General features: G+C 38.2%; 1 protein-coding gene across 1 annotated transcript in view; it reads right to left on the bottom strand.

Moving 5' to 3' along the window:
- The window catches only part of SLC16A10 (solute carrier family 16 member 10), a 65,860-nt gene continuing 55,279 nt past the window's right edge, over positions 1–10,581 (bottom strand). The window contains exons 4-6 of the mRNA XM_038131153.1: positions 8,165–8,308; positions 6,452–6,680; positions 1–5,191 (exon numbers count right to left, since the gene is read on the bottom strand). Of these exons, the coding sequence (XP_037987081.1) occupies positions 4,956–5,191; positions 6,452–6,680; positions 8,165–8,308 (609 nt within the window). The 3' untranslated portion in view covers positions 1–4,955. The remainder of the gene's footprint in view (positions 5,192–6,451; positions 6,681–8,164; positions 8,309–10,581) is intronic.

The following is a 10,581-nucleotide window of genomic DNA, read 5'->3' as shown; positions in this document are numbered from 1 at the left end:
TGGGGCACTTACGAACTACCATCTTTATTCTGAATAATTTGAGACTGATCACAGTTACTTTAGCACCACAAAAAACATTAAACATTCATTTCTTACCCTTTTAACAAAGCAGAACTTGAAAGACTGGAGTTAAGGCTAGCAAAATGTGTACCCTTTAATATCAAAAACAACATACAAAATATGATGTCTATAAAGATACTTAAACATGTCAGTGTTGTCAATATTAGCAAACATTTCAGTATAAAATCACTCTAATCTTAGCATACGCACTTCCAAAACATTGCAACTGCTGACACAAGATATATATAGACTAGAAGGCATACTGCACATCTGCCAAAGCTTACATGACTAGAAACTCACTGGCTGGCTGGAACTCCACTGCTGCTGTGCTTGTCAACAGGGAGGCACGCAAAGAAAGGCATCGCTTTTTCCTCAGCCATCTCTCACATTTCAGAACTACGCCTCCTCTAGTGAGATGCTTGTGCATGCCCTGGTCAAAAATACATTGTACTCATAGATACACACACTCTTGATAGGAGGGGCTCCCTTCTGACTTCTGTAACACTTCCAGCTCTCCAAAGGGGAATCTGGGCCCCAGGGCAGGCACTGCCTCTGCTCCCTGCTCAGAGGGCACAGCTGAGCCCCTGAGCAAGCAGCGAGGCTGGGAACCACCCTGTGCCAGCACAGAGAGAGCCCGGCTGCGTAAGCCAACCCGAATGGATGGCCTGAAGGATTGTAGCACTGATTCCCAACCAGACACAGATCCTTTGGGGCTGCAAGGAAGCACCTCCTGTCCCTTTGGCATTTACTACCCGAGGCAAGGAACTAAGCAGGACACTTCTGCTTTAAAATGGCAGCCTCCCTTTTTCACACCACGAGCCTGTGACCAAAGCACTCACCTGGTACCCCTGAGAGCTGCCTCCCGCAGGCGTGATGCAACCTCACACCTCCCACCACTCCAAAACCCGCCTGCTCTGCCAGGCTGTGCCTGCTCAAAGGCTTCTTCCAGGGAAGGCTGGAAAGTACCACCCATTTCCAATGCGGTGGGCATCAGCTGGACAACCCAGTACCTCTGCAGGGAGGGGGGAATTATGTGCCCACAATAGTGCAAGAAGGGCCAAAGGAGAACAGTGTCAGTTGTCTACCTCATCCGATGCCAAGTGCACCCTGAAGAAAGGCCATGGAACAGCTACAGCATCTTTTACTCATGGGGGCAATTTTCAGGGACAATAAATTGTCACTGGGAATAAAATCAGAAAAATAATTTAAATGCTAATGCTGAACAGACAAAGATCTGGATGCAAGAAAATTCTAACTATGTTATAATTTGAAGTCTGGGTCTGAGATTTGTACAGGTCTTCAAAAGTAGCCAGGACAAACCCATCAATACTTTACTAGTTACACATTGGATCCTGCTGCATAGCTGAGATGTAATTTAGAACCCACAGGGTTTCCATCATTATTTCACACTCTTTGCTGAACAGTTTTCTTTAGATTAAAACGATCTCATACCTACTGAAAAAGTCTGAAACCAATAAAACCTTGCTCAAAATTAGTATTGGTTTCAAGATCTGGTGTATTAAATTACAGCATCACATAGGACTGGAAATTTCACACTGCCATTTTAAATGAACCTTTTCTACTCATTTTCTTCTGAGGATTTACCCCGAGAACATTCAATGAAAAGATGATTACTTTGTTTATAGAAAGTACTCTATGAACTGTTCTCAAGGGAGGGATAGATCAGAGTGATTTAAGGGTCTTCTTGAATTAAGTTACTATTTCAATTTCAGAATCTACTCCCCAACCAGATGAAGGGTCATGATTTGGGTCATCAAAATAAGACTTCAGCAGGTTTCCCATGAACAGGTTTTCACACCTAAAAATAAATTGTTACAAAATCTTATTTGCATTTATTCAATTAAAATAAAATTGAATATTCAGTCCTTTTCTCCACTTCTACAACATTAAATATTTTTTAAAATAAATTTACTAAATAGTTGCCATTTGTGTAGGGTTTTTCATGTTTTATTTTGTTTGGGGGTTTATTTGTTGGGTTTTCTTAAAGCAAGAGTAATCTAACCTCATTTTTAAAACCTCAGGGCATACAGAATCTAGTATCTCTCTCAATAAGTTTCTCAGTGGTTGGTCAGCCTCAGCACAAACAATCTGAGCTTGTTTTTCATCTTACCTAGCTTTAGGACATAAACACCTTATGTTTTTGTCCAGAAAAGAGCATGTGCTATGGGACATTTCCCCCACAGATACAAACTAACAGAAAAGATGCTGATAGAGTTCTTAAACAGTAATTTACTTAATCTTCTCTGAAAAGCCTGTCCAATTTTAGCATTGTTGCAAAACAGGCACTGCATCAGAAATGGGTTTGTTATTCCAATGCCATCACACCAGCAGAGCTTCCTTCCCCCAGACTCTGCTTCCCCTCTCATCCAACATCCCACACACTAGCTGGTTCTACCATGGGAATCACTCCTAAACAATCAGTCATTGCACCCTCCTCATGGAGGGCACGATTTTTGTGGTTTTTTGGTTTGTTGGTTTGGGAATTTTTATAAATTTTAGGCAAATATGAGAGTTTGGATTTTATTTTTTTAACAGCTTGGAAATAATTAATCCATACTATTGATATACCATTTCCATGTAATTTATAAATCTTTACAACAATTATTTTATATAGTCTCCCAAATAATTTAGAGATGCAGAGCAGCGAGTTGGAAAGATGCCACAATTACACCAAGATACCTGGTCACAATCCATTCAAATTGCACCAGTGATTTAAAAAAAGCAGCAGCTTTGGTTTTGGTATAAAACTCAGGGCTAAAAACCCCATGAAATGCAAGATCTATGATGAACACTAATTTTTTTATAACAGGACAACAGGAAACGAGAGTCTTATACCACACTTAGCCAACAACACCTTCTGCATTGCCCAAATGGAAAATAATACTGAATATCATGTTCTACAGGAACACTCCTGGCAAGAGCAGCATTGGCTGTCAGCATCACTTTTGTAATGAAGGCAGTAATTTTAATTAACACTACTATGCATCTTTCAATGACATTTTTAGAAGTACTCGCAATGTGCCAAAGCACAAGTCCCAGTGAACCTGAAGGGACCTTGGTTTTCCAGATTGGCTTTTCCCCCCCACCCCCACCTCCAAGTCCCTCCACATATGTCTCTCTAACATTTTAATATTCAATTCTTTTAGACCTCACTCATGCAAAGTAGGCATTGAAATTCTGCAATATAAAATATGCCTGAGCTTTGGTCTACAATAATTAGAATTCTTTGCATGATTATATTTAAATAACTTCTGTCAGTTGCTAGATGTAAACATTAAATGCAATAGTATTGCTGTTTTATATGGGTTTTCTGAGCAATTTACTACAACACTGGAAAAAGAAGAATGAAAATAAAAAAGGTAATAAAGGCTATCATTAAAAAAAAAAAAAACAAAACAGTATGCCTCCATGGTTTATGTAAAGACCAGTTACTAATTAAACAAAGCACTTGAATACGCATTTTTCCCAGATCACATTTAGTTTACTCTTTGCCATGACAGTTTTAAATGAGGCAACAAAAATTATTGGTATTAAATGGACCTGAAATAAAAAATTATAAAGTATTCCAGTGATTGCTGAACCATATCCATAGATAAGCAGTGTGCTTAGAAGTGTTTTATGATAAACTGAAAAGCAGTGTTTTCATCTCAAAGTATTATGCCTTAAAACACTTTTCAGAAGATGAGGTTACTTGCTTGACAAACAGTGCATAATACCTAAGAATACATAAGCAATGGGGACATTTGTTTAGGGTGTTAAGCAAGAAATAGGACATGCAAAGACATTTCTTTATATTTGGAAAAAAATATGGAGCCATATAATCTACAGGCAGTTGAGCACAGCTATAAAGACCTGTAATAAACCTGCATGTTCGCTTAGTGCAAAAATCTTTAATTACTGAATGTTGTTTTAATAGCTCATGTATATTTCCACATTAAAAACAACTTGGTATTGCACTTAGAATGTATCCTTTAAAGCTGTCTTGGTTTTACGAACAAAAAAAAGAAAGAAATCCTAACAAGTACAACAGAATAATTTGAAATTTAGTCTAATACACAATACTGCTCCAAAGAATTAGTCAGTACAGTTTCAAAACTATCCACTACTCTGAGGTTTGGCTGAAAAAAGATTTATAAACATACATCTTAAGGGTATTGCCTTCACCAAATAATAATAATAATAACAACAATAAAAAAAAAATCTATTATTCAGCAGCTTAACTTCTGAACGTGTTTGCACTTGGAGCTTGGTTTGAACATATTCAAAACCTGAGCCCATCAAAAATGCCATCCTTAATGTTCTTTGGGCTACTGTAAAAGGTGAATGCAAACACAAGTGAGTGTTTCAATAGTTGTATAATAATTTAGCTTTCTAATGAAACAATCATTTCAGCAAAAAGATGCATATTTGTGTTCATGATAGAGAATTATAGAAGACTGTAAACAGCATGATAAACTTCAAAAAAATGGATCAGTTGTAAGAGCTACTACATTATCCAGTATAAACACCCAGGGGCAGGTCTGCAGAGGATGGATCATAGACATCATTGAAGAATCCTGGGTCAGTGAAGGAAAAACAGCTTTCACATTTTCAGAAATCAGTTCTGATGGATTAGAAAAATATTCTCTTCACATACAGAATCACTACACACGTACACACTAAAGCTACAAAACTTCAAATACCTTGAAATTGTGGCTTGAAATCAAATTCAAAGACCTGTCAAAAAAGTTCAATGGTATAAAAGATTCTTGTAGCAGTTCTGCAATTTGAGCAATAGTTCAAGACTTCAGTATCGTATAGTATCTTCAGCCAAAAAGTAGAAATCTGGTTTCACTAGGAGGAGGTCAGGATGGTATAGGGAAAAGAAAAAAACATCAAAAGCCAGAATCCAGTTCTTTGACTGGCTTTTCTGTCGTATCTGACACCAAAGTGCTTTCATTTTCCAGCATTTTCTCAGTAGTTTCTCCATCAACAGGTTTTGCTCTCTCTTTCAATTTCTGCCGCTCGTGGACCCAGGGGATGAAACACAAAATCGCTCCTCCAATGAGGGGAGGGACTCCAGCCAGGTAAAATGCCACATCGTAGGTGCCAAGCTTATCCCGCAGCAAACCTGGGAAGGCAGAAAGTGACCACTCATGAATAAAGAGGCCTCAGGAACCTACAGAAAACAGGTCGTGGCTTCAGGTTCAGAAACCCAAGAGTTGGCACAGATCATAACCACTAGCACCTGACAACCTGATGGCCAAACAGAGGTGTACATGGAGGTAGAAAGGTATTCCAGAGTTGACTTGGTGCAGTAACTAAGAGCTCAGCTTGTCACCCCCTCAACCAATTAAAAATTGCTTAATTACCATCCACTAAAATCACGCACCATCTTTCCTATTTGAAAGTTGCTCATTTGAGCTTCTCCTGCACCTATATCTTGCCATGACTTAAGAGAAATTCTCCCTCCTTTTGGAAGCAGCTACCTTTGATCAATATGCCCATTCTTCTAATTCTAGATATACTCCATATATTGCATTGCTTGTGGCCTCTTACTAAGAAGTGTGTTTCCCAATAATTCACTCTAATTGCTCTCTCCAAATTCCTCCCATTAGTCAAATTCTATTTAAGTATCAATAGCTGTGATAGGAGGAAGCACCAAGTCTGTGCTGTTCTAGCATTAAAATTTTGTCCTTTATAATCCTTCATAGTTCAATTATATCTTATTAAGTACCTTTCACTCACCAAACCTCAGGGTGAATTACCACTGAAAAGCATCAGCGGTGAAGAATACAGCTTTAGCTATTTCTACCTCCCAAGAACTTCCAAGTTTTCACCTTCAAAACCTGTACTTTGTCAGTCTCCCACCAAAGGATGAATAAAGCCACGTAATATATTAATAATTCTATATATATAATTCTATATATATAATTATATATATATTATAATAGTATATTCCTATTTAAGAGGAGCAATTAAAGTGACTGGAGCCTTTAGCCTCACAATGGTTTTAACACGAGCAAATTTTGGAATCCAGTTAATTTTCAGATTTTATTTTGGAGGCCCTCTGTAACAAAAGCAACCAACAGGCTGTCACTTGCACAAACTGGAAAATGTCAGGTCCTAAATCCAACTGGAAACACATCTATCTTTCTTTTGAGGAATGTTTTACACCTGCATAACAACGAAGAAGACTGAGCAAACTTTGAAGAGTGCAGTAAATTAATAACCCACGAGCAGCAGGTAAATTTCCTTTATCTTCTCAAGCATACACAGAGAAAACCTCCGATGTCAAAGCTCTGCACGTGATGCAGGAATGGGAAACACAGCCAAAAAGTCATGCAAACACAGAAACACATTTAGAGCTACAAACCCTGCCTACACTCACCTGCAATGGGTGGACCAACTGTCATAGGCACTGACATGAGTCCAAGCAGGAATCCGATGGCCTGGGAGACATCCTGAGCCCCGACGAGCTCGAAGGCAATGGGAGCCATAATGCAAATGAAGCACCCATCAAACAGGCCCATGAAGAGACAGACAGCAACGAGAGCTCCAAAGACATTGCACAGTGGAATCATCATAGACATCAGCCCGATAAAAAAGAATGAGGCCACCTAAATAGGGACAAGGAAAAAAAAAATGCATTGCATCAAATCTGCAAATCGTAAGGGACCAGATGAACCTCCTTGCAATGGATTAGATTGCCTGCCTGTATTTACTTTAAAATAATCAGTCTCCATGGATTACCACCATCAGAAGTTACATACTAAGAAAAAACAAACATAACTCATGACAGGCAAAGAAATTCCACCACCCATTTCACAAGCTTTGAAAATGCAATTGCAATCCACTATCCTACAGTAATTGTGCAAGGTCATTTCTCATGCACTAATAGTTTTTTAGAAATAAGTCACAGAAATATTAGAAGTTCAAGATAGCTGGAATACTGTAATTAGACTCCTCGCTGTTGTAAGTAAAAATATCAGTATTATGAGTGGTTATTTCAGGGTGCTTACATGCAACAGAAGTGAAAAACATTTAATTTTTCCATTAAAAGAAGTATCCTGATGTACTGCTGTAGTCATGCATACTTACGAAGATTTTCTAATATAATCTTAGATTATTTATTTGTTTCAGATTAAAGGAATAAAACTTTCTTTCAGCAAAATGAAGCAGAATTCAAAAGAAAATAAAAGCAGTAACAGTTTTGCCTGTGCACCATCCATATGTAAGCACTGGAAACCAGTTTTCCATCTAACTGAAATAAAACATCAAGGAATCTAAATTTATCCATGACAACAAATACTCCAGCAGAACAGTAATTCTTTCCTAAGAATTTTTTATTTCCATAATGCAGTGCAGACAACCCCCACTAGATGCCTCCCTTGCTATTCATTTTAAGAGACCAAATGAAGAACACCTCAAAACTGCCAATATGAGAGTAAATTAAAGCTTTTCCAAAATCTCACACTAACACTGCTGGTTTCTCAAAAAAAAACCAAAAAAACAACACATTCATAAGCATGGAAGGAAAGAAGTGTATATCATCCTTTCTCTCCTAGCTTCAGCATTTCTGGAAGTCAGGACTCTCTCTGTAAAATCTCCTCAAATATGCATCACTTGTATTGCCATGGCCATTGCCCTCTGTACTATGCACAGAACATTTCTGACACCAAATTAGTGCCTGTCAAAGATCAAGAGATCCAAAATCCTTACTAGAGAAACATGGCTTAGTTTTTTCCCCTATCTGGGAAAGCCATTATGAAATCATGATCTGCGGTAAAACAGAGAAAGCAGAATCTAGAGAATCCCCAAAGGTTCTCAGTCACATGCTAATGAGCAGTAATTTCTTTCATTCCCAGCTGAAAACAGGCAGCAGGAAACAGACATTTTCTCAGTACTACAACCAAAAATCAGAGATTCGTAAACTTTGCACCAAAGGCTCCTAGTATCAAAACCCATACACTGAGCTTCTAGAGTTTTGAAACTGCTCAAATTTGAATCCCCAATCAGTTAATTCTGCTTACTTATTAATAGTACACAAAACCAAATCCTTCAGAATCCACCATTTGGAAAGAACATAGAAACAAACACATACCTGTAGATAGATTTTTTTTGCACCAGGAATATAATCTGCCACTCTGCCAAAGATCAATCTGCCAACTCCTGAAGTAATGCCCAGACACAGCAGAAGCACTTCTTCTGGCACGCTGTCACCAAATCTCTCTTTTACATGATTCATCTGTTTAAAAAGAGAAAATAAATTTGCTTTAGAATTAAAAAGATAGACCTTGGAAAACCCGAGTCTAGTAGAAGTAATCTGTCAATCACTTACAAACACAGCTACAAACAGTCATCTGACCTACTCTGCTTTTACAGATTTTAAAATGCAATATTTAGTGCAACACAATAAAAACCATCTGAAATGTGTTGCTGCTTTATCCACAACTGATGAATTTAATCAGGAAAACAAGAAGGCTCCGTCTAATTAAGAAGAAGGACAAAACCAAGATAACTGAGAAGTGTTCTCTCCAACCACTCTTTATTTACTAGTGATAGATTCAAAGTAACACAGAAGCCACACGGGCTACCAAGCTTGCAACATAGCTCAGGGCAGGAGCATGAAGCAGAGAGCTGGAGACAAGAGTGCAAGTAGGAGAGGCCTCCAGAACGTCTCATCCCAACATCCAAGATGTCCAGGGGCAAGGAGGAAGCGGGACTGAAGCCAGCTGCAGTGCCAAACACAACAGCAAACACTCCCACGAGAGGGAGCAGCTTCAGCAGCAATGAGCAGGGCAGACTGGAAGAATGATTTATCAGCCACTTCAGCCTGAAGAACTAAAGCAACTAACCATCGACCACAACAGGATGAACTACCAGCGTCAGAAATTGCAGCTTTTCTAGTCATGGTAAAAAAAAAAAATATGTATACCACCAGACTGCCTTGATGGATTTGGTTTTTTTTCTATTTTGCTCTTTTTTTTTTTTCTTTTTCTTTTTCTTTTTTTTTTGGGAGGGTTTTGTTTTAATGATCCCCAAAGACCAGGAAAATTATCCACAAGAGATTTTTTTCTCTATCGCTTTTTGGAACGTGCTTGGCAATACCAAATATGCCAAAATGGGCACTAGAAGATGTAGAAATCATTTGCACAGTCCTGCAATCTCCATGTTCATAAGTACTTTTGAACAAGAAAAGTAAACAAGTAAAAACAAGTGAAAGTTCAGAGATGTGAAAGACCAAACAGAAGAAATTGATTATCAGTAAAGATGCAGTAAGAACATTTGAGATACAAGGTAACCACAGGCTGATATCACTTCAAAATAGAGAACCCTTAATTTCTCATCTATAAAATGAAAACACTCCCTTTTAGTAAATACTTCTTGAGCAAAATAGTGTTGATTCTTTCCTGGCCAGAATGTTGCTATACAAGCAGAGCCATTTTTTCCAACAAGAAAATAGGAAGTTGCTGAGTAAAATTGCTAAGTAAGAGCAATTTTCTTAAGTATAAAATCTGCTGGAGTTTTTTTATATGTCACAGAAAGCCTATTAAATCTAATATTAATTTGTCCAATATAACTGATTTTGTAAGAAAGAAAAAAACAAGGAGGTTTATTCCAGTTTTAAAGAAAAACTTTTAACTTAAATTGAAGATAGGTTGCTTGCTCTGTTTTTTTTTCCTTTGCTTTGTGAGACACATTTGGGAACAGAATCTGATGTAATTTTTCATCTGAAATGACATTTAAACACAAAAGATAAGCTGTTCTACTTACTCTCTTTCTGCCAAAGGTGAGAAAAGGAAAAGCTGACAGTTTTCCCAACCCTACCTCTATGTGCTTGTCAACACCTGCTGGCCCAGCTGGCAAGAGAAGCCAGGGTGTTCTTTGCAATTTTTGTCACCTGTTCCACGTCCAGGTTTCTCCAGCCTCTAGATTGTTTAATTAGCAGGCCTGATCCATCCACTCCCTGGAGGCTTTTCAAAAGGCAAGATAAAGCTCTATATCTAGATAACTATTAACCCTGCACCTGCAACTGAGTAACTGGGCTTCTCAAAGCAGCACAGGGGGTGAAATGCTTCCACTCTTCCATCAAGGAGGGAAAATACCGATTCAATTAACTCCTTAAGAAAATAACCACTACTCATTTCAAATGTAAAATATCTAAATTAGTTGGTGGCTTGTTTTTTTTGGTTTGTGGGGTTTTTCTTGTTTGTTTTGTTGGTTGGATTCTTGTTTGTTTGGGGTTTTTTTGCTTCCACTACTCTTAAGCACATGATAATCTTAAAGAAAGCTTCCAACTAGATATAAGAACTTTTTTCCTCAGGGAGGCAGTGGCATAGGCTGTCCAGAGAGTTTGTTCAGTCTCCTTCCTCAAGGGGTTTTTCAGGACCAAGGGCACAAAACCCTGAGCAACCTGGCCTGATCTCTCAGAGCTGATGCTCAGATCCTAAACAGCATATTCAATCTTCAGTGGCACAGTCACTAAGTAAGCAGCAGCAGTATTAACTGTCTGAAAAT

Source organism: Motacilla alba, chromosome 3 (genome assembly GCF_015832195.1).
Source record: "Motacilla alba alba isolate MOTALB_02 chromosome 3, Motacilla_alba_V1.0_pri, whole genome shotgun sequence".
NCBI classification, from domain to species: Eukaryota; Metazoa; Chordata; class Aves; order Passeriformes; family Motacillidae; genus Motacilla; species Motacilla alba.
This window is presented reverse-complemented; position numbering and strand designations above follow the sequence as displayed.